The 25,976-nt window shown below is 47.1% G+C and overlaps 10 protein-coding genes across 10 annotated transcripts; 3 read left to right on the top strand and 7 right to left on the bottom strand.

Moving 5' to 3' along the window:
- Window positions 1-147: 147 nt before the first annotated feature.
- F4822DRAFT_416093 (uncharacterized protein) lies at window positions 148-1,417 on the bottom strand. The gene is made up of 2 exons (XM_051459304.1): window positions 1,148-1,417; window positions 148-1,092 (listed from the first exon to the last, which is right to left on the bottom strand). The coding sequence occupies exons 1-2, from the start codon at window positions 1,265-1,267 to the stop codon at window positions 454-456; spliced, it is 759 nt and encodes a 252-aa protein (XP_051310503.1). The 5' UTR covers window positions 1,268-1,417; the 3' UTR covers window positions 148-453.
- A 2,821-nt stretch (window positions 1,418-4,238) lies between these two features.
- F4822DRAFT_433268 (uncharacterized protein) lies at window positions 4,239-4,685 on the top strand (the record flags this gene model as incomplete). Its single annotated transcript, XM_051461807.1, has 1 exon — window positions 4,239-4,685. The coding sequence occupies one exon, from the start codon at window positions 4,239-4,241 to the stop codon at window positions 4,683-4,685; it is 447 nt and encodes a 148-aa protein (XP_051310502.1).
- Window positions 4,686-4,755: 70 nt separating this feature from the next.
- On the bottom strand, window positions 4,756-6,985 carry F4822DRAFT_445992 (concanavalin A-like lectin/glucanase domain-containing protein; the record flags this gene model as incomplete). The annotated part of the gene is made up of 3 exons (XM_051463456.1): window positions 6,009-6,985; window positions 4,939-5,956; window positions 4,756-4,874 (listed from the first exon to the last, which is right to left on the bottom strand). The coding sequence occupies exons 1-3, from the start codon at window positions 6,822-6,824 to the stop codon at window positions 4,756-4,758; spliced, it is 1,953 nt and encodes a 650-aa protein (XP_051310501.1). The 5' UTR covers window positions 6,825-6,985.
- A 774-nt stretch (window positions 6,986-7,759) lies between these two features.
- Window positions 7,760-10,171, top strand: F4822DRAFT_445990 (histone H3-K79 methyltransferase). Its single transcript, XM_051463455.1, has 2 exons — window positions 7,760-8,883; window positions 8,953-10,171. The coding sequence occupies exons 1-2, from the start codon at window positions 8,336-8,338 to the stop codon at window positions 9,872-9,874; spliced, it is 1,470 nt and encodes a 489-aa protein (XP_051310500.1). The 5' UTR covers window positions 7,760-8,335; the 3' UTR covers window positions 9,875-10,171.
- On the bottom strand, window positions 9,848-11,043 carry F4822DRAFT_371565 (autophagy protein 16). The gene is made up of 4 exons (XM_051456272.1): window positions 10,834-11,043; window positions 10,389-10,756; window positions 10,066-10,332; window positions 9,848-9,897 (listed from the first exon to the last, which is right to left on the bottom strand). The coding sequence occupies exons 1-3, from the start codon at window positions 10,916-10,918 to the stop codon at window positions 10,156-10,158; spliced, it is 630 nt and encodes a 209-aa protein (XP_051310499.1). The 5' UTR covers window positions 10,919-11,043; the 3' UTR covers window positions 9,848-9,897; window positions 10,066-10,155.
- Window positions 11,044-12,082: 1,039 nt separating this feature from the next.
- Window positions 12,083-13,456, bottom strand: F4822DRAFT_438493 (WD40 repeat-like protein; the record flags this gene model as incomplete). Its single annotated transcript, XM_051462525.1, has 3 exons — window positions 12,083-12,470; window positions 12,595-13,055; window positions 13,193-13,456. The coding sequence occupies 3 exons, from the start codon at window positions 13,454-13,456 to the stop codon at window positions 12,083-12,085; spliced, it is 1,113 nt and encodes a 370-aa protein (XP_051310498.1).
- A 368-nt stretch (window positions 13,457-13,824) lies between these two features.
- On the bottom strand, window positions 13,825-15,841 carry F4822DRAFT_416079 (Sas10 C-terminal domain-containing protein). Its single transcript, XM_051459303.1, has one exon. The coding sequence runs from the start codon at window positions 15,744-15,746 to the stop codon at window positions 13,881-13,883; it is 1,866 nt and encodes a 621-aa protein (XP_051310497.1). The 5' UTR covers window positions 15,747-15,841; the 3' UTR covers window positions 13,825-13,880.
- A 238-nt stretch (window positions 15,842-16,079) lies between these two features.
- On the top strand, window positions 16,080-17,953 carry F4822DRAFT_371518 (NAD(P)-binding protein). The gene is made up of 2 exons (XM_051456271.1): window positions 16,080-16,364; window positions 16,427-17,953. The coding sequence occupies exons 1-2, from the start codon at window positions 16,242-16,244 to the stop codon at window positions 17,381-17,383; spliced, it is 1,080 nt and encodes a 359-aa protein (XP_051310496.1). The 5' UTR covers window positions 16,080-16,241; the 3' UTR covers window positions 17,384-17,953.
- Window position 17,954: 1 nt separating this feature from the next.
- Window positions 17,955-19,873, bottom strand: F4822DRAFT_416075 (uncharacterized protein). The gene is made up of 2 exons (XM_051459302.1): window positions 18,984-19,873; window positions 17,955-18,917 (listed from the first exon to the last, which is right to left on the bottom strand). The coding sequence occupies exons 1-2, from the start codon at window positions 19,702-19,704 to the stop codon at window positions 18,583-18,585; spliced, it is 1,056 nt and encodes a 351-aa protein (XP_051310495.1). The 5' UTR covers window positions 19,705-19,873; the 3' UTR covers window positions 17,955-18,582.
- A 1,007-nt stretch (window positions 19,874-20,880) lies between these two features.
- Window positions 20,881-22,107, bottom strand: F4822DRAFT_433260 (guanine nucleotide-binding protein subunit alpha; the record flags this gene model as incomplete). The annotated part of the gene is made up of 4 exons (XM_051461806.1): window positions 20,881-20,924; window positions 20,980-21,536; window positions 21,594-21,936; window positions 21,990-22,107. 4 exons carry the CDS (start codon window positions 22,105-22,107, stop codon window positions 20,881-20,883), a joined length of 1,062 nt encoding a protein of 353 aa, XP_051310494.1.
- Window positions 22,108-25,976: the final 3,869 nt, after the last annotated feature.

Below are 25,976 nucleotides of genomic sequence, written 5' to 3'. Positions count from 1 at the left end.
TGCAGTGACATAGTACAGTGTGTCATCATATTGTGTGTTCGTACGGCGTTTTGGCGCATTGGCAGTTTTGTGCTTATAATGGGAGGCTCCTACTAGGCGTAATTAAAACGCGCGTTTCCTTTTAGTGAAGAGGCCCAATGAAGGAACAGCGTCGCAACAGCAGCACCGAGACTTTCGGCGACATTTCTGTACGAGGAAGCTTTAACATATATATTGGCAACCTCAGTAACTTCAAGGGATGTGGTTTTGATAAGACTCTCTATCTAGATACATATCCCTTAAGGTGATAGGTGATTTTATAGTCATGACTATAGGGAGCAGCATCGTGTAAAGAGCTCACAGTAACCTATTGTGGGGATTTGAGTATACATAAAGGGAAACAACTTTGTTGGCTGCCCCGCCCTAGACTAAGCCTCTCAAGATTCTCCGTAGCGGCACGATTCCTTGAAATCCCTACAGGGTTGCTTCCTCTTGGTCCAGACCGCTGGCGGTGGCCAGTTGTGACTTCTCCTTTGGGCGGGCCGCCACGACGTTGGGTTGGCTGGCATCGTGCGCTTCATTAGGGTAGCAAAGTCGGATATGGCCCTTATCGAGACAAGACAGCTTGAGATTTGGTGAAACTCCTTTGCCATTTTTAGTCCAATTGTCACGGATTTCGTACATCATGATGCTGTTCGGATCAAATGATGTGGCCTGAATATCCCGATTCTGTTCGATAGAAAACATGTTATAATCAACTGTGGCGATGTCCCAACCAATAGGATGGTTTCCAAGGTCTCGGTACACTTCTTCCTTATCCCATGGAATCTGAACACATGGGCTTTGGTGTTCATGGATGGCTCCAAGTGCGTGGCCGAACTCATGAAGGATGGCGTAGCGGATAAGGCTTTCTGAAGTATTGTTGTTGATGCAATTCGGATTCATGGATGGTTGATCCTGAGAGCTGTACCAAGCACAGTCTACCCCCAGACGCGACGAGGACTCCTTAGTTGGGTCAAAGGCGATAAGGATATCTAGCTCCCCTGAATCCACAAAAGTGAATGCGATATTGGCAAATTTACACCACTCTAGTGCATATTTCTTGACTCGGTCCTATATGATAGTTAGTCATATACTAGTCTCGATCCCATGAAGTTGTTTAGCTAACTTTCTGCCATATAGAGCCTCCTTTAAAACCGATCCTAAGTTTGCTGCCAGGTTTCCAGAGGAGATTAGTCATCATAGCAAGACCCAAAGGTTGAGTCGCATGATTATTCGCAGAGTACATGGAGAAAGTGGGTCCAGAAAACGTACCTAGTCTAAGTATGATTGTTAGATGGACTTGCAAATGGAAAATTCCCCTCACTTGAAGGGCGCCCGCCTTCCTTATATATCTAGGCACATACTATATATGAAGGCTGTTCGCATTCTACGATCAATAATCTTCTATGCGGCGGGCGACAAATACTTAACTGGGCGTTGGTTGGTTAATTGACTCGGGTCATCCGGTGTGTTGCACAGGAACCTCATTCGTTGGTAAACTGCACCAAACTCCCCAGATATCTTCAACGTCGGACAAAGGAGGGGAGGCCCGGTACCTGTGTACTTGCACACACCCCCACGTAAAAACCAAAAATCAATGCATCCTCGTTACCAACTGTAACAACATTTCAGAATGATATTGGGAGAGTGGTTGCTAATTTAAGGGACAAGCGTCTAAGAATCATAGGTGAAAATAGGTGTGATAAAAACTAGGTACCTATACAACTATACTACGAGAAATGAGCACACTTTTAATATATACCCAAAGTGCCTAAACCAGAATCTTAAACCACAGTACCCTACATACCTAGGTACCTTAAATACCTTGAATACCTTAATTTTAACTAATATCCCTGCTCGTCACCATCCCCATGATCCCTTCTAAACCACCTCCTAATCGCCGGCATCCCCGCAGGCGTAGCCTTCGCCCCGGCAGGCGCAGTACCCATCGCATAACTGCTAGGAAAAGGCGGCTCAACCGTAGTCGTAACAGTAACCTGCGCAGCCGTCTCCGTAACCGTCACAGGCGGGACATCGCACGCGCATGTAGAAGCCACCACCTTATCATTGGACCTAGTCGAGTACACAGTCCGCGTATTCGTCAAAGAAGAAGTGACAACCGTAGTATCACCGTTCGAAGACTCCGCTGGTTGCGGGTTCTTGGGAACGGCTGATGGTGCTTCGGTGGGATAACTGACAGGCACGACGGTCAGCTTGGTTACCCTTTCAGGACTTAAAGAATCAATATTGAGAAGGCGGTTAAGAGTAATTAAGAGATAGGTACTAACCTTGAAACTGAGTTAACTGGGACTGGTACTGAAGATGCAGGCTTCACCTCAGTGCTGGATGCTTGGCTCGTCTGGTAGCTTGGGACATCAACGGTTTCTGAAGATGCCGAATAGAAACTAGTCGGAACGGAACCGGAAGATACGGAAGCCGGAGGCTTTTGAGTAATGGTCTCGTATACGATGGTAGTCGTGAAGTAACTACCAAGCGTCAAAGTCGTGCCCGGCTTGTTGGAGTATACCTCAGCCGAGCTCGATCCGACAGCCGCAGTGCTACCGGTGCTACCGGCTTGGGTTGGGTAGTACGAGGTCGGTGGCGGAGTGTCGACGTAACTGATAGTCGTGGTTACGACAATGACTGAGCCGCTCAAGGTGTTGCTGAAAGTAAGGGCAGCGGTAGTATACTGCGACTCGCTAGCCACAACAGGAACGCTCGTTCCTTTGGCGGCTGTCGATGACTCCTCTGCCACTGGGCAAACTGTAGTCGACACAGCGACGGTCTCTGTGGTTACAGTACCACTCGCCGGGCAGTTAGTATCTCCGAGAGCGCAAGAGGAAACCGTGTAAACGTTAGTGGAGTAAATAGTCGACGTAGTATAAGACGGTGCTGAAGATGCGTGAGGTGACGATGCTGCCACAGAAGATTGTGCGGGCGATGCCTGAGATGACACGGTCTGGTAACTGCTCGACTCAACAATAGAACCAGAAACACTGGACATTACATAGGATGACTCAGCCTGAGTAGCACTTGACTTGATTCGAGGAACCGATGCAGCTGAACTATGGGTAACTGTGGAAGCTGTCTCAGGTAATGCGCTGGAAGTCTCCTCGACCGGGCATACCGTTGTGTAGAGAGGGACAGTCTCGGTTGTGACTGAACCAATCTTGGAAGAGCAATCAGCCTCACCGGGCTTGCATGAACTGACGGTATAAACGCTACTTGTGTAAACAGTGGACGTTGTCATGACGGTGTGAGAAACTGAAGAGCCCTTTGATACAGCATACGAGGACACTGATTGACTTGGTACGGAAGTCTCAGTAGCTACCGGAAGTGCTGAAGATGTCTCATAAGCCGATGATTGAGACTCAGCAACCGGGCAAACGGTCGTGTACAAGGAAACAGACTCCGTGGTAACCTTTCCTAGGCTAGCAGGGCAGTCCGTAACGCCGGGTGCGCAAGAAGTGATAGTATAGACGTTCATCGAGTATACTGTTGAAGTAGTCATCCTAGCAGCGGAGCTAGAAACAGGTCCGGAAGAAGCTGGGTAGCTCTGAGAAGGGCCTGCCGAGAAGCTCTCGGAAGCAGACACCGTGGAGCTTTCCACAATACCCGAACTCATTGCCGATGCTGAAGAGCTTTCCTTCACAGAGCTCGATGAACCAGAAACGGAAACGGGGTGGGCACCACTAGTACTACTGACCGCCGAAGAGCTTCCAACAGAAAAGCTTGTCGGGCTACTAACGGGGTACCAAAATCCCGAGCTATCAACGGTAGCCGACTCAGATTCAATCGGCACCGATGCAGTGGACGCTGAGTGAGAAGAACTCGCGGCATACGTAGAAGATGGAGATAGTGCATGGGTGCTGACCTCTGTTGTTGCGCTATAGGTTGTACCATCAACGACGGTATGCGTAACTGGGCAAACAGTGGTATACAGAGACTTCGTTTCGGTTGTAACCTTGCCAACTGGGCAATTTGTAACCGATGCAGCGCACGACGTGATGGTGACGACGTTGGTCGAGTAGACAGTAGACAACATCGACGTAGTAATCTCACTACTAACACTATACGTACTTGGCATTGCTCGTGGAGAGGAACTAGGTACGGAAATCGGGTAAGAAGACTGAGATGAAGACTCCGTTTTAATTGTAGACCCTGATATTGATTCCGACCTCGATTCCGATACTGACACCGGTACGGATGACGACGATATGGAGGCTGATTCTGATACCGATTCCGACACTGAGACCGATACAGATGATGCCGATTCAGATACTGGTACCGACACAGATGCTGACACCGGCGCTGACGCCGATGACAATGACAATGACAATGACGATGCCGAATACGATGCTGAGGATACTGATGAATGTGCTGATGAATGTGCCGCTGAAGATGCCGACGGCGATACTGTGACTGAGACGGACACTGATTCTGAGCTCGACTCTACGGGCGACGCAGACGACTCACCCGAAACCGCATACGAACTTGGTTGGCTTACCACACTAGAAGTATGGACGACAGAGCTAGATGGTGCAGGCTTAGAACTTTCAGCCTCACTAGCAGAGCTCATGGTTGTGGATAAAGAAACCAACTCCGTTGTGACCTTTCCGACAGGGCAATTAGTTACAGTTGGCGCGCAAGATGTCACAGTGTAGATGTTTGTCGAGTACACAGTGGACACAACGCCACCAGAGGACATCGAGTAGCCATACGTAGATTCGCTTACTAAGCTTGAGGAACCAGATTCTGTCTTAGACTCCAAAGCAGATGAGGCCGGATGGCTAGAGCCAGGTCCTTGCGAAGCCGAAGAAACGCTGGAGCTGACGGCCTCAGCACTTGAACTGCTAGCATGAATAGAGCTAGACTCGGTCAAGGAAGATGCAGGATAAATAGATTCTTTCGCTCCACTGGAGCCCGGCACAGAGCTAGACTCAGCCAATGCACTACTGGTGGTGGTACCAAGCAGGAGAGAGCTCAAACTGCTCAAAATTCCACGGCTGCTAGTTGGGGAACTGACTGGGTATTCACTACCACTAGACGAGGTAACCGCATGGCTACTGCTTTCCGGCGAGCTTGTTGGATATTCGTTACCACTTGATGAGGCAGCGGAATGGGTACTGATTTCGGGCGAGCTGACGGGGTAACCGCTAGGAGTCTCCGACGCTGAAGCCTCTGCCGAGGAAGTCGCAGAGCTCTTCTCCGATTGAGAAGCCGAAGGCGACGAGACAGGTCCACTGGCAACTGACGAATGCGATTCAACCGACGAGGCGCTCGACTCACTAGCTGCTGGTACGCTCGCGGCTGGGTATGTGGAATGAGACTCAGCGAGTGAAGATGAATGCGCAGTAGCCGATGACGATGACTCGGCATGAGACGTGGGATAGCCCTCGGGAGCGGAACTAGATGAATGGTCGCTCGCAGATGCTGGGCCACTTGTGGGATAGACTTCCTCAGATGAAGATGAGTGGCTGACAGAGACCGATTCCGGTTTACTGGTGGGATACGCTTCCTCGGACGTAGACGAGTGGCTAGTGGAAGCAGCTTCGGGTTTACTCGTAGGGTATCCTTCCTCGGAAGTGGATGAGTGGCTTGTAGCAGGCGGGCTATCCTTCGACGTAGGATACTCGTCAGCCGAAGAGCTGGTAACATGGCTACTAGGGGGTGGGTTGGCCGGGTATGTTTCGAAGGTTTCGCCGGATGAAGTAGAAGGCTTGTTCTCGGAAGGCGAACTGGCTTCGTATGTGGAAGCATCAGCAGCAGAAGACGGGGGTGGGTTTGCGACGGTAGCTGATTCGGCTTCGCTTGCAGCTGAACTTGGTGCACTCATAGGGTAGTCATCAGCACCCGGGTCCTTCTTTACGACCTTCATCGGATTAGAATGTTGGCAACCATCCGTGATCTTCTGAATAGAGTCGATCTTCCCAGTCTACGAATTGTTAGCGAGATCATCATAGCATATCTCAAGATGATTCACATACCTTATCCTGATACTTATATTGACAAGCCGGATACTTGTTGGTAATGTTGACACTCCTTACATACATAGTATAAGGAGCATTCTTCGTGTCGATTTCACCACCAGCCCATTCAACAGTCAACTTGCTGTTGGAAGCATCCCCGCCTCCCCATACACCAAGCTGAAGCTTCATCGGAGACTGGGGAAAAGTGAAACCGTTGGGAGTGTCCTTGGCTGAGATACTACGGACAACCTTATCGTCTACGTACCAGCTCATATGAGTTTCATCCCAATCCACGGAATATTTGTGGAATTGCTCTGTAGGCTTATATGCGTCTTTCTGGTAGGTAGCCGCGCCATCCCACATCTTCCCCTGTGCGAAGACGTTGGTCTCAACCGCCCACATTCCGTCCTTGGGCGGGAAAGGGGTTTGGCCGAACTGATTTCCCGAAAATTCGTAATCGATCTCGTCTTGAGCGTCTGACCATAGCACAGCGCTACTGATCACACCTTGACCGGGAGCGATCTTCATCTCAACATCATAACGACCGCCAAGCACGTAGAAGTCAGTCCACATGTTCGGCGCATCGCCTTGCTTCGCATACGAGAACTCGGCTCCATCCGAAGTAAAACTGATAGCTTCATGGTTCGCAACGGCCCAGTCAGGTGGGAGACTTGTTTGCTTCGTAAAATCGATATAATAATTATCTTGTGGCCAAGCTTTCTTCGGTTGGCAGTCTGTATGAAGTGGATTGCAGTCTGGTTCGAGCTGACCGTTGGCAAATTGGGCCGTAAGACCCAATGCCGTGAGTAAACCAATAATTCCTCCTTTTGGCATTTTAATGACCTACAAAAATGGTCTATAATAATTTGAAAATGAATGTTATAGTGGGTTAGAAAATTTCCCTGAAGCATTTATCACTAGAGAACTACCCTTAGTCATATTAGTGACTCGAGGAATAAAGCGGCATTGTACATTTACTCCTTAACTCGTAAGCAATAATATCAAAGCAAAAATTAAAGCGCCCTTGGTCGAGGTCCTGTTCCAGGAATAGTAGCAGCTTTTGGAACCTTTTGCCTCGTCTTAGAGAAGGAGAACTAAGGATTTAATGAAATTAGAGATAATATGAATATATTTTCCTTTGATAACTTTGAAGGACGTTTCAGACTCAACAAACCAATGAATGTACTTCACAGTTTTCACTCCGTAGAATTCATTGTCGAAAGGATTGACAATAGAAGTCATCGGCCTCCATTCTTGACAACCCTTGCGGGCGTATGTTAAAAAATACTTCATTTGTAGTATCAGGTTCATCGTTCTAGACAGTGCTACACAAAGAATCGCTCAGTCGCAATAGGGCTGGTGGTCTCCCGCATGACCATCGGTGATGATTCCTATGACCCATTGTTAACGAGGGTTGAATCAAAGCCCGTGACGAGAGACGATGAATATTATCATATAATCATAAATATTATGATGGAAATTACTATAATAAACGTGAAGATTGATGAACGTAGATGGTTTGTAGTTTAAAGTCGAGGCTAAGATCTGAGAAGAGTTAGAAGAGGAGAAAAATACCTCCACTTAGCTGCAGCACGTGCCGTGTTACCGGTAACCGCCATTTACTGAGGAATAAAACGATGATTACTAAGGTTAAGCCCTTGTATCACAGTACCTACCAAAATTATCCGATGCAAGGCAACCGGGTCGCCAAGCTTTTTAGTAGGCAACTTTAGTCTGGACCACTCATCCCGCTTCAGCACGACGAAATCCTTGGAAAAAGGTGGGGGCTCTAGGACATTGGTACCACTGATTACGCCTCGTTTCCCAATCCGAATAGCGGCGTACCATCGTACCGACGTACCTAGCCATTTTCTTTAGTCCTATTGATTGCAGCCATTGAGAATTGAGTGCGTACGTCCAGGGCCTCACCTGCCCAGAACAATCATTCAATCGTCTCTTTTTTCGCCTCGTTGCACCCTCGAATTCGCGCCTGCCTGCCTACACACTCACCCTCCCTAGAAAATCGGCTTACGTTTTTTCCGTTCTCATTTTTTTTTTTCATTCGACAATGCGTTAGAGTTCTAATCCTTCTCACGATCAAGTCACTCTCTCTAATATTTTCCCCTTTAAGCGGAATATCATATACCCACCTACACCTACACCCTCTCGAACGAAAACTCTACACCTGAAAACTCGAAATCATTAATATCCTTTGTCAGCGAACCCTTTAAACAAACAACCCCCGCCTAACCTACTTCCTACCTACCCGCGCCCAGCCGCCACACCGTCAGAAACTCTAACCCGGCATAAAAAAAAAAAATTCGGAAAAAAAAAAAAAAGAGACGATGGGCATCTTCAGCCAACGAACCAAGCACAAGCCCGCAGCGCAAGAAATCCGCGTCGAAAAAGTCATCATCCCCTCAAAACCGAGGCCCAGCACTCTAACACCGAACGGACACTCCCGCGCGTCGACATCAAGCCAATACCTCTCCGCCTCTCCCCGCCCATCCCCCAACCCGCGGCTCTCCCGTCCCAAAAGCGCGTCCCCGTACCCGTCCTCCGCAGACGAGAAGCGAAGCAGTATCCGACGGAAGCGCAAAGCAGTCTCAAGTAGCACACCACGGGACTCACCCGCTTTCGGAAATGACTCGGAATCGTCGGATGATGGGGGAGACCCCTTTCGCAAGAGATTGCGCCGGAGTGAGGAGAGATCGATAGATTTGAATCGCAAGTTACGGCATAAGAAGGCGTTTGGCGATGAAGTTCGCGATTCGCGCATAATACACGCGGCGGATATTGCATCAGTCGCTACCAAATGCCCTCCGATCCAGGGCGCGGAGCCAGAAGAAGTCGCGATCGAGCTGCAATATCCGTCGCGGTGTAAGCGCGAGAGGTACGTCATTGCCATTCGCTAATTTACTATGTATAGAGGGGTTCGATTCATGGCTAACATATCCGAAAGGTACGAGCTAGTGTGGCAGAAAGACAAGATCGACGCAGTGAAAGACATCCTCGCAGTAGTCGAGCACGTGGCCGAGACATATCTCACCGATGACGAAGCAAAGCCCTTCATCGACCACAACGCCAGCTTTCGGCGACAGATGGAGCGCGCCATAAGCGAGAAATACAGAGACGTGCCCGTCTTCAGGACAGCACTTCAGAACTACAACGGCAAGCTATTAGAATTGGTGGAGAACGGCACGATAGCGAAGAATATAGAAGAGTTGCACCACCTCCCACCCAGTCTAGTATCCTTCATCCTAACCCAGGTGTACGACCGTACCGTGGCACCCAAGGTGGAGATGCTCACAAAATACCAGATGGGAAGCGATAATGTCTACGGAGAATTGCTGCATCCATTCATCACAAAGTTGCTCGTTGAGCAGACGAAAATGACCTCCGACCAAGTTTTCATAGACCTCGGCTCTGGTGTGGGGAACGTCGTCCTCCAAGCGGCGCTCGAAATCGGGTGTCGGAGTTACGGCTGCGAGATGATGGAAAACGCCTGTAACCTAGCCGAGGCGCAAGAGAAGGAGTTTAGATCGCGATGTCTTCTCTGGGGCGTTGCGCATGGAAGAGTCCATCTGGAGAGAGGAGACTTCCGAACCAACGCCAAGATATTAGAAAAGTTGAAGGAGGCCGACGTAATTCTTGTCAACAATAAAGCCTTCACTTCGACCCTCAACGACGCTCTCATCAACATGTTCTTAGATTTGAAGAAGGGCTGCAAGATCATATCGTTGAAATCTTTTGTTCACGAAAATAAGACCGCCATCAACGACGTCGCGAATAGTATCCTTGATGTTCAACACTACCGATACCACGAGAATTGGGTCAGTTGGGCTGCGTCGGAAGGCGACTATTACATCTCAATCAGGAAGTAAGGGTTTTGCTATTCAAAGGCGACCTAAGAGAAAAGAATCAGGGTTAGCGGGAGTTTCGACTGTATAGAATTTCGGAGAGAGAGTGGGTAGATGGACAGTGACTAAAGGATACCATATTTCATATTTGCATAGACGAGCGTTCATCGGAAGGGATACCAAGAGAGGCATCAAACACAGAGCAGGCAACTTACTATACAGGTTCTGGGGTCTGTAAGTTCATCGATAGAGTACGGCGATTCAATATATTTCGTCGTGATTTTGTGCGCCATGCTAAGTAATTGTCACCTCCGATTCTTATGACTTGGTGATTCATTCTGCAAGTTCATAGCATCTGCTTCGTCTCTCATCCGATCCATCCATCTCTTCACTAATTGTTCGTTATCGGCCGTAAGTTTTGCTGCTTTTTGTTCGGTAACGTCGAGTTGGATGTTGAGAGTTAGGTTTTCATCTTGTATATCCTATAGTGACGCATCAGTCCCAAACGTATTTCTGTTACGTCATCTTTTCCCCATACCTTCAGCATCTTATTCTTCCCAACTAATTCTTCATTTCGATCTTTTAATCGAGACCACAAAGTATTCCGTTCGGCAGTTAGGTCACTAATTCGCTTAGTATCGACCTTTGTCTTCGATCGCAATTTCTGTAATTCATCTTCGGCGGTCTTGAGTCTACTTTGTAACTGGGTTCTAGACCGTAAGGCCTCCGCCAAGTCTAGCTTTAGTTGTGCGACGCTCGGATCGGAGGTATTAATTGTTTCAGTCGTCGCAGCGGGGGCTTTGCCCGCAGGTGATTTTTCTAGTGATGACAGCGGGTTCGTCGATGAGGTTTGCCATACAGCTTTCTCGGCCTCGAGGGCGGCTATACGATCGGACAGTTGAGAACCTGCGATCGGGTTTGTGGTTTGTCAGTAAGACAGCGCATTCCGGGCAGCAAGCGAGCGAACGGGTAGGACAGCTTACAGGCATCCACTAGATCCTTGTTCACGGGATTGTTTCGTTCTGCTTCCTGCAGAGAGGTAAGATAATCGCTTCGCCAGTCGGGCATATTGGTATTCGTCCTCTACATAGTAGGATCATTGGTAATGCTGGGTAGAAATATGCGCAGCTCGATAAGCTGAATATATGATGTATGAGGTAAGGTTGCTTCATTTCCCAGCCGTTTGGGGCGGTTGGAGGGGTAGTACTTAGGGTACTTAGGTAGCTGTTAGGTTCACAAATACCCGCTACTACAACGCTACCCCAGTCCATGGAACTGACGTCGATTCCTAATAACTCTTCTCGTCACTTATCTATGATATTGGCAAGCTTCATACATCACTATATTAACATATTTTCAGTCATCGGAGTATACATAAACACTCTTCTTCTGATCTTTAGGTTAGAAGTGGTCAAATCCAATGGCGAATGATCTATAAGTACAACCAAGCTGGAATATCTTGGATCAACCGTCTCAGTTAGTGTAAAGACTTTCAATAGAAAGCATAAGAGAACAAATTTTATATACTCTAGCTTTAAGCATCAACGGCTTCATAAATAAACTCTAGAAGTTAATAATTACCTATGTTGATAGTCACAGCATCGAATTTGAAAATATCTAAATCGCTACCATCATCTTGTTGGTGGAATCCCTTGATACACTACCATTTTCAACGTATTCTCTTGAATTGGCGACCTAACTAATAGACGACTCACTTACCTATAACACGTCATCGTTAGAAGACAATAAAACCGATTTGCCACAGCAATAAAGAATCTAAACAGAAATAAAACCTTATGAAATTTTATTTTATTTCAATTTCAATGTTTGTATATTGTATTTCATCGCTCATGTCATTAGTCAACGTTCAGATAGCGTACCCAAATCATAAACATAGTTCGCTTCGATTCCGCTCTGCTTTCCGAAAAACTCACGTTCATTCCATTTCCTTTGACTCATTCGGGCAGTAGACATAGCCCGTATAGAACTTCTTCTCCCCTTGGTGATTCCTATACCCAGCGTGATCCACCACAACGATACATGCACCTGATCCCTTGACAAAAGAAATCCTCCTTTGATACAAGACTGCCAGTTTCCGCGGAGTCTATCCTTGGACACGATCTCCCTTTTCTTCTGATGCCATGTTCATCACGGCGAAATACCCTTCAACCCATAACCCTGTTGGGTATCCCTCTATCCTCAACGCTCATAATCCATTCTCTTTCCTTTTCCCTAAGACTTCCTCTTCAGGTCCTCTGGTATGACATGGTGGAGCATGAGTGCAGTTTTCGTCTGGGGGGTATTTCCCACTGCGCCTCGGCTCCAGTCGTACCCGTAAGCATACGCGAAATAGTTTCCATCGCGGTTGAAATTGCCAGCCGTGATGCCAATCGGAGTATCGTTACTCTTTACTCCCTTCGCTGCCGTAGTCGTTGAAGGGGGAGCTGGGTACCGCCTAACCCTACTATGCGATACACGGTCCCAGAAAACGAAACTGCCATCCGAACCGGCGGTGACAAAGTTGCTCCTCTTGATTGGATGGAACTGGACGGCGTTCACGCTCCAAACCTTAGTTATCTTTTTTGCGTCGGGATCGTCGCGGTGGCAACGAAAGGTGAAGCTAAGATGATGGGTTAGTGGATTTGAAATTTTATTTCGTTCAGCGATGGGTAGTGTACTGATAGTTTGCGTAGACATGTGGGTTACAGAGATAGAGGGTATAGAAAAAAAAGGGAAATAATTACCTCTCGGTATTCGACTCATTGATGTCAGTATAGGCAGCTCTACCTCCTATATCAGACGTCAACCAGCCCTCCCCAGTGGGAGAGACCGCGACAGCCTTGGTTTGATACGGGAGTGCAGATTCCCGCGATTTGAAGAAAACGCTCGGGTTCTTGAGGTCGACAAGCTGAATATGACGATCAGCAGTACCGACCACAAGAGTCTGCGCCTTGGCGTCCATTGAGTAGACGCGCTCTTTGCAGTTGAGAGTAGCGACGTGATTTGCGGTTCGTACGTCCCAGTATCGAATTGTCTTGTCCCAAGATCCAGTTGCCATGATAGGCATCAAATTTCCGGGGATTTCGACGAAACGCACACTGCGAATAGGCGCATCATGAGCTCCGATAATGCCCGTCTGACCCGTGGCTGCGTCCAGGACGTGAATTCTGCCGTCGGCTCCTGCCGCAGCAATCATAGACCCGTCCTATTCCCTAGGTCAGTAGTTTACAGCGTCAACAACGGGTATATACACTTACCTATTCAAATCCCAACATTGGTTCTTGTTCATAGTAGTTTTTTTTATGCTGTAGGTTAGGAAGCAGATAAACACATAGAACTTACCTTCGCCCAATCGCAATCAAGGAACGGGCGATCCGCGGACAACGTCACAATATTACGCGCAGCTCCATTGGTACCATTGCCAATGTCGTAGATGCGCACCTTACTATCCCAGGATGCTGCCGCCAGATAATTGGCAGTAGGCGACCATGAGATGGATGAGATGGTATCCTTAGCATCGGCCGGTAGAGGGATCTCGTTAGACGGATCGCCTAACGAGATCGAGGACGAGGAAGCGGAAAGAGGTTTGGTGCGAGCATAAGACATCTTGTGATTACTTTGATGTAATAAAATTAGAAATAAGCTGCTGCACCTAACAAAATTAATTATTCAACGGAATAAATGATGAAGTTGAATAATGATGAACGTTGAATGAAGGACAGAAAAAAATATGTAAGGATGAAGGATGGAGGTATGGGTCAAATACTGGCGAAACTCCATGTATATTTATAAGCAGAAGGTGTCATACATACGATATGCACGTATGCGATCCGTGCCGACCTGGAAAGAACTTAGACCACTTACTATATACCTAGGTACGCTTTAGCCTCATCGAGTCCAATGCATTGTGACTAACTGTATAATGTGAGGTTTTACGTAGTAAACACCATGGATGAGAGTGGAATATTCAAGATGATTAGGTAGTTACGGTACGTGACTTGGTAGAATAAAATGCGATTATGTTCTAAGTCTATAACTTGACACTCTTGATCAACCCCGGCTTGATACCGGTCAACTCTCCTCCATATCCACGTCCTTCTCCACCTCCATATACCGGTTTCATACTCTTGAGCTTCTTTTGTTTCTCGGCGTATGCCTTTCTCTTCTTCACTCTGGGGTTTCTTACGTCCTTCTTTCGTCTCGGCGCAAGTCCCTTGTTCTTCTCTATTTGGTATGAGATCTTGCGCTTTCCATCTTTGCCGATCTCCTCCTTTTCTACAACACGATCCGATGCGCTAGCTGCTGCAAGGGCTGCTGACCTAGCTGCCTTTTCTTCCTTCTTCTTGCTTGACTTTGCGGCGATCATGTCGTAGTATTCATTCTCATCGTCTCTAACCGCATTGGCAAGTCGTTGTTGATCCTCTTCGTCGCTTGCATCTCCAAGGTCAGCGCCCATCTTAGAGCTCATCTTGCCGCGCTTCTCTGCCTCAGCATTGAGACGAGCTTGTCTATCCTTCAAGCGCTCCCTGTAAGGAATATCCATATCACCACCCGCATCTCTGCCAGCACCTGCCCGGCGGTTGGCTTTTTGTACAATCTGGGAAGTATAGAACCTGAGACTCTTCTTGCGCGCTGCCTTTTCGGCTGCTGCTTTAGCATCAAGTGTCTCTTCTTCGCCAAAGTCTGAGTCGCTATCCCTTGCGGTAATCTCGGCGTTTGACTTCTTGGGTTTCTTCTTATTGGCGATAAGCGCATCGAGATCAGCAAGCGACTCCTCGATAGCCTTCGCCCTGCGATCCGCCTTAGCTTTAGCCTTTGCCTTCTTTGCTGTGGCTTCCTTGCCCAGCTTCTTCGGAGGCTCGTTGTCTAGCTCCATCTTCTCTTCAATGACTGATAATCCTTCCTCTGGTGGAGATGGAATACCAGTAGCTGCTCGTGCGTTGTCCGATATCTTAACATGTTCCACTTCCCTCCATGCGTCTCGGCATTCAACCAACGTCCCTATAACCTCGTGATCACGTAGTTCTGTCGGGTCAAGCGCTTTTGTGGCCCCGTTGGTCGCGTCTCTCGCAGGTGACGTCAGTGTAGCGAAATACATAGCAAGAGCAGCAACGTAGCAACCGAGGATACGGTACTTGACTACTGCCAACGATTTAGGTGGTTGCCCTTCTGCTTCCTTTTGCACGGTGACGAGTAGAGGTTGTAATTGTTGGAGTTCATCGGCTAAATGGTCGAACTCCGGATATCTTGTCCGTAGAATTTGATGCCTCTCCTCAGGACCTAAATCGGCGGGGATTTCAACATCTTTTAAAACCTCGGTGACAACTTCGTTATGATCCGCATCCTCTGCCTCGGGAGCAAACCATTCCGCTTCATCAAAAATGAAGTCACTCTCCGACATCTTCGCAAGTTTTTTCTTTTGTAATCGCCGAGCTTCCTGCTCCTCTTCCAAAGCATCGGCTTCCGTCTCCGGGTTATCGGCATTGTAATATTCTTTCCTCGAAGAACCCCACCAACCCGAATCGCCTTCCTCTTCTTCATCTTGTCCAGATTCGGAGCCACCGCCAGATCGCTTCTTAGAGGGTTTCGTCGGTTTCCGTGCGATATTGTTTTCATCGTCGCTCTCATCGTCGTCGTCGGAACCCTCGTCATCGTAACCAAGAGCCTCTTCGTCTGAATTTTCTAAGAATTCCTCTTCCTCCTCTTTGCGTTTCTGCTTCTTGGATTTAGGACCGTTGTCGAAAAGAATTTCATCTTGGTTCATAAAATATTCCTCCTCCGAATCGGCTACATCTTCGAAGGTCGTAATGGGGCCAAGCCTCGCGTCGGAGGGATCGTATTCTCGAGGTCCCTTAGGCCCTGAAGGGGCGTTGGAAGCCTTTCTTTTTTTAGCCATGTTAAATATTCCAGTAACGATTATAGCCTGGGCAAGAAGTGTAGGCTTTAAAGTGTAAGGTCGTGATCAGATGATAGCTAATGATTTCTAAAAATTAAAGTCAAGAACTTTTTTTTTTTCTTGTCCCCCACGCAAACTAACACTTATCGTTATCGTTCCCGCCCTGTTGGAGAATTGGATTATATAATACGCTAAAAAGATGGATCTTTCCAGGTACTTTCTCAATTAGCCAATCAGAAGCTCGGAAATTAAATATTTTAACACAGTTTGGGGAAAACGTGACGATAATCTCCACTAATTTAGCTATTAACTGCGGCGCTGTGCATTAGAGTTACAGAACCCCTGGTCCCCTAACCAAAAAACCTCGCTGGTGATAGCTGCGGTGTACGCGTGCACTTCGCTTCTCTTTCCTTTTTTCGTTTAATTATATTCTCACCATAAGCCAATCCATGTTCATGAGGCACGAATCGATACTTAACGTCCTTCTATCCCTCCATGGACTTCCTATCCAATTCCTCATGGACCACTAACCCCTTAATTGCTCTTCTAATAGTACTCCTATCAACCGTGATAATGGGCGCCTTCTTAAGCAAAAACCAATTTCCCGTCGAGGGCAAGGTACGTGACGTCAACCAGCCGCCAACCGTATCAACCCCAACTAACTCACCTCCTCCATACAGACCATCCTCATAACCGGTGCCTCAGAAGGCATGGGCCTAAGCGCAGCCCGTCAACTCTCCTCCAAAGGCGCCAACATAATCCTAGTATCCCGCGATTCCACCAAACTCGCCAAAGCCCAAGCCCTCGTCGAATCCGCCGCCCTCCACCCCCAGACCCAACGCTTCACCTACTTTACAGCCGACGTATCCCAACCCGACTACGCCGCCCCCCTCCTCTCCAAAGCCGTATCCTGGAACAACGGACAGGCTCTCGATGTAGTATGGTGCGTAGCCGGCACCTCGACGCCGGATTTCTGGTTCGAGGTACCACTACAGCGCACGCGTGCGCAGATGGATATTAATTTCTGGGGCGGGGCCGAGATGGCGCATGCTATACTCCGGCTCTGGTGCGCGCCGGATGCTCCCGTACTACCTGAGGCGAAACACTTGGTCCTCACATCTTCGGCACTGGCACTTTTCCCCGTGATTGGATATGGACCCTACACACCGGCCAAGAGCGCGCTGCGCGGGTTGGCGGATACGTTGTCCCAGGAATTGCTGGTTTACCCGCAGAATGTGAAGGTGCATGTTGTGTACCCTGCATCAATTGGAAGTCCGGGCTTCGATCGCGAGAATAGGACGAAACCGGCTGTGACGAAGTTGATTGAGGAAGGTGATCCCGTGCAGACTCCTGATGTTGTAGCTTCGGGTGCGATTCGAGGGCTTGAGAGGGGACAGTATTTCATCACGACGGCACTCTTCGCGCATATCTTCCACTGGGGCTCGTTGGGTGGTTCGATAAGGAACAACTGGTTAGTTGACACGATTATGGCCTGCCTTATCCCGATAGTGTGGATATTTGCGTTGCCGGATATATTATCGAAGATCAAGAAGTACGGCAAGACGCATGGACATCCCTCTTTGTATCGGGAAAAGGACATAGAGGAATTCGAAAAGAAACAGAAGAGCAACGCGTAGTCACCGAGGGAAATTTACCCTATTGCTTATCGAACTTCTTAAGTTCACCAAGGAGGTGTGCTTAGGCTTCATAAGGAGCCAGAATGAGGAGTAAGGTTAATAATAGTAGCTGGTATCACGTATTAGCTCGTCTAATCACCCGATATTCAGAGAGGGGAGGATCGTGTGCGATTCATGAACGACTCGACAAAATAAACAAATATCCAATATAAACTTAGTTGAGATTACTCAAAAGTCAATACCCTAATTAAAAAACAAATATAAAGTATAAGAATTGAGAATATACCAATAGTCGCGTGGGCACATCAGAACTAATGGCTTATATGAGAAGTCATCAGGAAGTGAGAGTGCTAGAATCTCTAAATTCAACGAGGTTGACATCATGTGTTGATTCAGGGTAAACAATGGTTTCCTACCAAACTCAACTGCCTACGATGCGGCGGTTGTGGGCATGGATGAATCTTACCAAGTGTCTCATCAGATTCAAAATAGGTCATATACTTAGATATGCCCTTTACTATGCGAGAGTACATGGGGCGAGGTTAGAGTAGGATGAGCGGTAGACGAACCCCTTGGATATGAGAATCGGAGGACATAGACCTTCCCGACTCTTAATTACAAGCCAACATCCCATCACATACACAGTCACATCCGAACCGTGGACATAATATATGTAGGTATATACTACCATTGCTCTACCGGGCCATACGCCCAGCAACATCCAGCGACTATAGATGAAAACGGGACTAACAACCTCCCTCTCCTTTTCCAGGACTTTCCTTTTTTTTTTAAGAAAATCGAGTTAGCCGCCAGCCCCTAACCTAAACGCCATGCTTCATCACAAGCAGCATATCACGGTTCCTAGAAGCGTGTCTAAAGATAAACACCCCATTCAAAAGTGAAAACGAATAGAAAAAAAAAATACCAAATAGGTATTTTCCACACCCAAACCACAACCCCCGTCCCCGCCAAAGATGAACAATGCAAAACCATCTTCCAACTCAATATTCCTCGTTATAGTCGCAGCCAGGAGAGTCGCTATGAGTACGGTTGCTTGGAGGAGACTGGCTTACGGAAGACGGGTTTCCAAAAGACAGGGCCGGAGTAGGGGCATACCCCGGGAAAAAATTGCTCGACCAATCATCACCATCGATCTGCTCTTGCTGCTGTGGGCATTGGTGACATGGAAGTTGCTCTACCTAAGGCGCATCCTGCTCACCCATGACAGGCTGGGGTGCTCCCTGTGAATTCGCCTGGTTCTGTTCCTCTTGAACTATATCTTCATACTGCGCGATCTGGAACGCGAGTTGCCGGGCAGTGGCCTCGATCATAAGCATATGGCGAGCCTTCCTGTCCGCGCTACGGACTTGCGCCATCGCTTGCTCGACAGTGTAGCGAACAACGGGATCAGCAGATGCAGGTATTGAAGCAAAGTTGAACGGCGCCATAGCGGTAGGCGGCGCGGCGGGGAGGGGGAAACCCAGGCCCTCGCTGCTGAGCATCTGACTTCCGTGTGCCTGGGGATTGCGCGTCTCTGAGTAGATAGTTAGTTTACCAATCGCTATTGAAGCATATACGAAATGAGATGAGAGTAACATACCATGGAAAGAGCAACGTGCACCAGAAGCATTGAACCAGCAATTGGCGCAACTACCACACATCTGACCGTCGACGATAACACAGCTAGTCCACGGCCCATGACCCTTGTGGCAGTTCTTACATGGCTGTGAGGCCTCTTCACCTGCGATATGCGCGAACAATGCTTCAACATTACTGCGTCGCGCCAGGTTCAATACTTGTTCGGGGCGCCGCTGTTGGGCGTGTCGCATGCCAGGATCACGGGCTAATCGCTTTGCCAATGCGCTTTCGACGACAACGTTAGTGTAGCCAGATAATTGCGCTATCTCCTCGGTAGTTTGAACTCCAGTTGGTTCGCCATCCATATGAGGGTCGCCGAGGTCGGGATGTTGGTCATGGTCACCAGGATTTTGGACACTACTCGCAAGAATGCTAGCAGCGGTCAAATCTAACTGATGCTGCTGCTGGCGTTGCAAATTATGTTGGTGTTGTTGAGCTGCAGCTGCGGCGGCGACAGCAGCCTCCTCGGGATCAAACGTTGGGTGATGCTGTTGGTGTTGATGCTGAGGTTGGTTATCGGGATCCTCGTCGGCGCTGGCATCTTGCTGGTCAAGGTCGGAGTGCTGGGTGGTGAGATCATCGGGTGCACCAAGTCTGCGACCAGGGCGACCGCGCGGTGTAGTAGGTGGCTTGGTGACTTTGCTAGGTCGACCACCACGGGCTGTTTGAAGGACGCCCTTCATGGCGGGCCAGGTGATTACGATAATTCCGCCTGCTGGCTGACAGTTGGTGATCGGAATTGAGAAGTGCGATGAAAGGATGAAGAGATTCCAGCTGTCGGCAGCTGCGCTGAATTCGGAAAGAAAGTTGATGCACTGGAGAACAAAAAGGGTGGCCTAAGTTCTAGTGAATGTGCAACGGCGAAACATTATTTCCACATCCGCCCCACTAGCAGGGAGCCTTAATGCTACTAGGTATACTACGCTTACGGCTTAGCGTGTATTAAAAAGCTTAGCTAATAAAAAATTAGTAAAAGGTACTTAGGTACATATACTATATTCGTAACGGTGCAGATCAATTAGACCGAGATCATGAGCTCTCCATATATGTAGGACTTAACCAGATCCACATCCCCTCAACATTATACAGATTAAGTAGTAAGAATAGCAAACCAAAACCGGCGCAGCATTGCATATGAATCATCTGATGAACTCAACGAAATCCATTCGCCCTTTAAAAAAAAAAAAAAAAACACCTATCAAATGCTGACTGCAAAGGCGCATGTACCTACACCATAGCAAAGGGTATACATATTAGAATAATGGTTTGTTTTATTTTGATCTTTACACAGATCCAACATTTTGCAACTGAGGATCTTTGGGTCCCCCTTTTTCTCCCGTGGTATAGCTTCATCAGTCATCCTCCCCCTTTCACTCAACGGTCTCGAGATGCTACCTTCAACTTGCAAACCCCTCGACGGGGAGCCCCGGCCACCCACATACAAGCGCGCTCTATACGCCTGGATGTGAGAAAGAAAAAGAATAATAGAAAAGAGACCAGCATCAACCGCAAATTCGTAATTAAACAAGATATGTCATCTGCCATGACTTTAGATGCAAATGTCCTCTCTGCCGCCCCACGACCTCCACACATCCTTAATGATCAGTGGCGTCCTGAAACCTCGAGTGAGCTAGCAAGGCAGCTGTAGTAAAGCGTAGTAAAGGAGTTTATGTGACACAACGGGAGGCGCAAAACAAACACATGAAGGAAATCGTCGGCCAGTTCGTGTTGAGAGTACAGGTTAAGTCGTAAGCCAGGTCTATAAAATAACTGGCAGCCTTCGAGTGTACGATGGGGGTATTTTGGTGAGTTGAATTACTCCGCCGTATAGTTCGTCGCTATGATCAATCCATCTACAATTAAATCAGACCGCAGAGACGAAGGTTTACTTGGATGATGATATCTATTTAAAACAGTTAGAAACATAATCAATGATTAATAGATCTTCACTAGCTTACCGTTAACCGCGGCCATGACGAATCGGATTTGTGTTGTATCCGTTGCGCAGGTGAAATGTGTGTAGATCTGCTTAGTTTCGTGTTGGTTCAAGCTGACAAACCGGTTAAGGATGTAATCGCAAGCCGCCGCATAGTCGTCACCACCTTCGTAGTCGGGGAAGTAGTTCTTCATCGGGCTGATCGGAAGCTTCTCCTTGAATCTGTCGATCTTGTTCAAGAACAGGATTATTGAGGTCTTAATAAACCATCGGGAGTTGCAGATAGAGTCGAACAAAGTTAAAGCTTCTTGCATACGGTTGACAGTCTCATCTTCGAATAGCAGTTGATCGTACTCAGAAATGGCAACCAAGAATAAAATGGTTGTGACATTTTCGAAGCAGTGAATCCACTTCTTTCGTTCTGATCGCTGACCACCGACATCAAACATTCTGTATGTAAGATCGCCAATGATGAAGGTCGTCTCTGTAATACCGGTGGTCTTGACACGAGAACGGAGAACGTCCTGATCGTTGGGCATATAGTCGGGGGCTGCAATACGAGCAATGTTATCGAAGTAACTAAACAAAGGTTAGAGATCCGTAGTTAGAGGTTTCGAAGGATAGGGAGATGCATACTATCTCGCGGAGTCGTTTAATTGGTATTCACGCGATCGCTTGAAACACTCTTGGACACCACGATCCTTCCATAGAGCCTCAATCGCGTTACCAACCTCTGGAGGTAGGACGTCGCCTTCGATTTGAGCAGGTTGCATAAAGATGGTCTGAACGTGGTATTCCATTCGTTGATCCTCCAAGGGTAATTCTAAAGATTCCATAGCCTCGAGAATGACGCGCATCGACTGTACCGTGTTGCTGAAGATAATTTCCTTGAATGATTCTCGCTCGTCGCGCGAGTAACCACCCTCGTTAATAATCTTCATCTGTTTTAAGATGGTTGACTTTCCGGATTCACCAGCACCTGTTATTGTTAGAAGATCGGGACAATCACGCGATACAAGTTCGCCGACTTACCCAGAAGGAGCATCTTGATCTCGTTGCGCTGCATGATCTTGTCCCTCTTCAACTGGTTCTCAATCTCCTCGTTGCGGGCCTTGCCCTCCTTCTCCTCCGTGCTCATTCCGCAACCCATCTTGACGGATTGAAATAGGACGCGATTAAATCAATAGTAATGAACGGAAGATTCGGTTTTTATCGCGTATAACCCTGCTGGTTTGATCGTGGCTATATCTATAGTAAGGATGTATTAGTAACGTCGCTAGAACCGTTTCTTGTATCGATGAATGAAGACGAATGTTATTCGGGTAATAGTTGTCGGAGCGTTCTTCCGTCGATGTACCAGCCACCTCACCCACAAGAACCCGTGTTGCTCGATGATTAATAGAAGTAGTCGCTCAAGTGTCGCAAGTTCCCTTTTTTGTGTATTGAAGAAAAGTCGCTGGCAGGTTCTACAAACGTGCGCCGGGAATATGGGAATACGAGAAGACTTTTGTAGATACGGCCGAATGCAAATTGGAACGGGACGGATCGATGTCGCAAGGGAAAACAAAAGATAGGTAACTCACCAACATAAAAGTTCAATTGGACTCACGAAGAAGTCAGTCACGATAAGTAAGGAGATGATGATAAAAATCCGCCGAAAGTTAAAAGGCAGCGAGCGCGATGAAAAAAAGAGGCTGACGGCGGAAAAAGAAGAAAGGAAAAAAAGGGTGGTCGCGAGAGAGATTGTTAGATTGTGACGGGGCGAGATGGACGAGCCAAGTGGAGCGACCTTACCTTTACAAGCTGTGCTTTGGTTTGTTACTACACTACTGTAAAGAGAACCTAGACAACCTAGAACAAACCCCTGGCCTCTGTAGGAATACAGGTAGTTTTAGGAAGGGAGGAGGAGGAAGGGGTGTAAGAATTAATTCGGAAATGGGGTGAAAACCTCGCCCGGGGCTGGTACGAATTGAGGAGACTATAACTAAAAACGGTTAGATCGTTAAGCGTATCAGAGATTATGCGAAGAACGATACCAGCGCTATTCCAGATCTTTACTAGTCAATTGAATAGAGTAAGTTGACCCCCTATTACCCAGCCTACAAAAGGAACCCACTATGGTGCAGATGGAATTAAATGTGTACATGTACCCAGTGCTAAGTTAGTTAACATTCAACTGTACATATATACTAAGCATCTTACCATATACGTCGGTATAATTCCAGTATAACTAATGTATATAGACAGTTATGAATTTCAATAGTAAGGGATAACTTCAACCATCATTTTATATATTCCAACTTCTAATCACGTTGATATAAAATATCAGATTGCAAGGTAGAATACCCCGATACGTAAGTTTTTCCGCACGTCCTTTATGGCTAAGATCCTGATGTAATTTCCACGCCGCTTCAGCACATATGTACTTATATAGTGACAAGGGATAACACGGACATCCATCCCTCAACTAAGAAAATAGGCACATAAGTCACATACGACACTTGCTAATACATACATAACAGAAACATAAAAGTTATTATATAATATCTCGATATCATACTCCATTAGTATCGGTGGGTTCAACCTACTCGTCTTTTACCACGGGAATGGATGGGCCCTTTTATTACCTTAGGAGATGACCGAAGAGCTGGTAACTGGAAACTGGGGAGAGAGCCACTACAAAGAGCCACTATTAGCGCTTTCTACACAGTAATTAAGATACTGTGTTTAATTCAAATACATGTCTACACTAAAAAGTAACGATTCCAGCCTTGCCAGTCGCCCGGACTCGCCGCAACGTACATATAAGTATGTGCCCAATGACAGACCTGTAAGGGACGGAGAACAATATTCTATTCAGTCGTTCTCTTTCCACTTAGCTGTAACCGAACGCGGTATATCGACGAAAAGCAGACGCTGAATGGCTAGAACGATTACAATACCACACCAAAAGATTTCCACCCCCTGTCTGCAGGTCCGCCCACTACCACCCACCAACTTGCAAATATGCATGCTTCGGAGCGAATAGACGGTACCCATCACTAATTACACTTAGCATAATACATGCATCTCTCCGTGTGACAATGGAAGCACACAGCATCTGACGTGAGCACCTACAGGATAATCTACCTACCCAAGGTCCAAGGTACTAGGTATCCGTACTTACGCAATTCCCATGTGTGACAAGCACTCTCCCCCTCTACCGGCGGTATTGATCAACGCTAGGGACGATTCATGAAAGTGGCGTAGGAAATGCTTCTAGAAAAGATACGGGATAGGGGTTTGGGCCATTCCCCAGGTATCCATTATATCCATTAGCCATTAGCAAAACTCCACCAGATCTCGAACTACCTACCTTACGGTACACGTAAAAGAAATAAATAGCTAGGTGCATGACATGATCTGACATGCTATATGTAGGACGAGTCTTGATAATCCCAGCGTCTGATTCATGAACCGAAACATGATCCAGTGTATTTTGTATGCTAACTATGCAAGCTAAGGAGGTAGTTCACGCTCTTTTAAGAGTTTCGATGCCTTATTACTACGCAGATATTATAGGTATTATCTAACCTTAAGCCACAGGAAACCCCTTAAGCTAGGGATTCGTCACTTTCAACCTTGAGATCTGCTAGCGAACTGTCCAATAGCGTATGCCCTGTCTCTCGGATGACGGCTAAGCCGCGAGCAATATCTCGGAGACCCGCACTAGCAGAAGAAGAAAAAATCTAAGAAAATAATTACTTTAAGTTAATAAATAATAAAAGGCTGCAATATCATATACGTAGGGTAACAACAAACTTATTGGCAATGTCGGTGCGTATTGAGCGCATTGACAATACCGTTAACTGCCACTGCTCAGTCAGTACAAACTTCTTAAGACAGGAATATTATGATTTTCATAGAACAGTAACGATCTCCCTGACGAATATGATAGAAAGCGACCCTACATTTATTACGCTTGGACCCTCTCTCGTCGGTACAAAGGATCGTTTAAGTTTCAAGATACTCCATATTCTCACTCCAACTTCTTGAAACAATACAAAAAGGAGCCTATATTGGGCCAGCCATATTAATAACCATGCCATCCACGCGAGAGTAAAAGTCGATCCATCTGTCCATCTGGTCAAGTGGATAAGTTACGGCGTAAGCCCCTGACACCAATCCACATTCGTCTTCGCTCCACGATAACCATAGAAGCCATCTCTTGACTAAATTCACCGTTAAAGAAACTATTTAAGTGTAGATATTAAAGTCATTCGAATTCTCCTGAGCAGGGGCTAGATCTGTGGTTTCGTATCAGAGGAAGCTTTACGCTACCTTACAGATTAAGCTATTCATCAGCTTTCATAAGTCGCCACGAAGCTCGGTCAAGTTACTCTATTAGCTGTAGCTGATGATTATCATCTTAGTCAAATATTCGGAACAATTTCTCCCATTTTTCAAAATGTCTAATCTTAGTAGCAGCCCAAACAAGAATACCCATTTATATATAATTACGTACCAACCAATCTTGCTTCAATTCTCCGAGGTCGTAAATTTGCGCCATTGGCAAAGACAAGATTGGATGACGCTGATTCAGCACATTTATATCTCGTGTTCAACCTGGAGTTCAGACTAAGATGGGAAAACTTGGCTTATTCTGCAAATCGAATCTTACAAAAAGATGGATGTTCTGAATTCTGTTCTAGAAGGAATTCGCTCCCCACCTAACTTGCAGAAAATCTTCACCGATATAAAGGACAGTCGAGCGAGTTTTATGTTACAAGCATAAACCCCCTAGATCCAGTCGGAGAATTACCAGGACTGTCTAACATATGCAGTTGTATTCATGCGCAATGCATACTGAAATAGTTACCTAGGTTTAGAATTCATCAGCTGCGATATAGGGCTGCTCCTGACCTCCCCAAGTTGGAAATAGATCATGCCTGAATGCATGAATGAAGAATCCTTCTGGAACACCCCAATGCTAATGCTCGTTCGGCACATCTTAGAGTTTGAGGCGATTTATTTCACCTC

The sequence above is a fragment of the Hypoxylon trugodes genome (assembly GCF_022578975.1).
Source record: "Hypoxylon trugodes strain CBS 135444 unplaced genomic scaffold F4822scaffold_9, whole genome shotgun sequence".
Classification (NCBI taxonomy): domain Eukaryota; kingdom Fungi; phylum Ascomycota; class Sordariomycetes; order Xylariales; family Hypoxylaceae; genus Hypoxylon; species Hypoxylon trugodes.
Note: the sequence above shows the minus strand (reverse complement) of the source record. Positions and strands in the feature narration are given on the sequence as shown.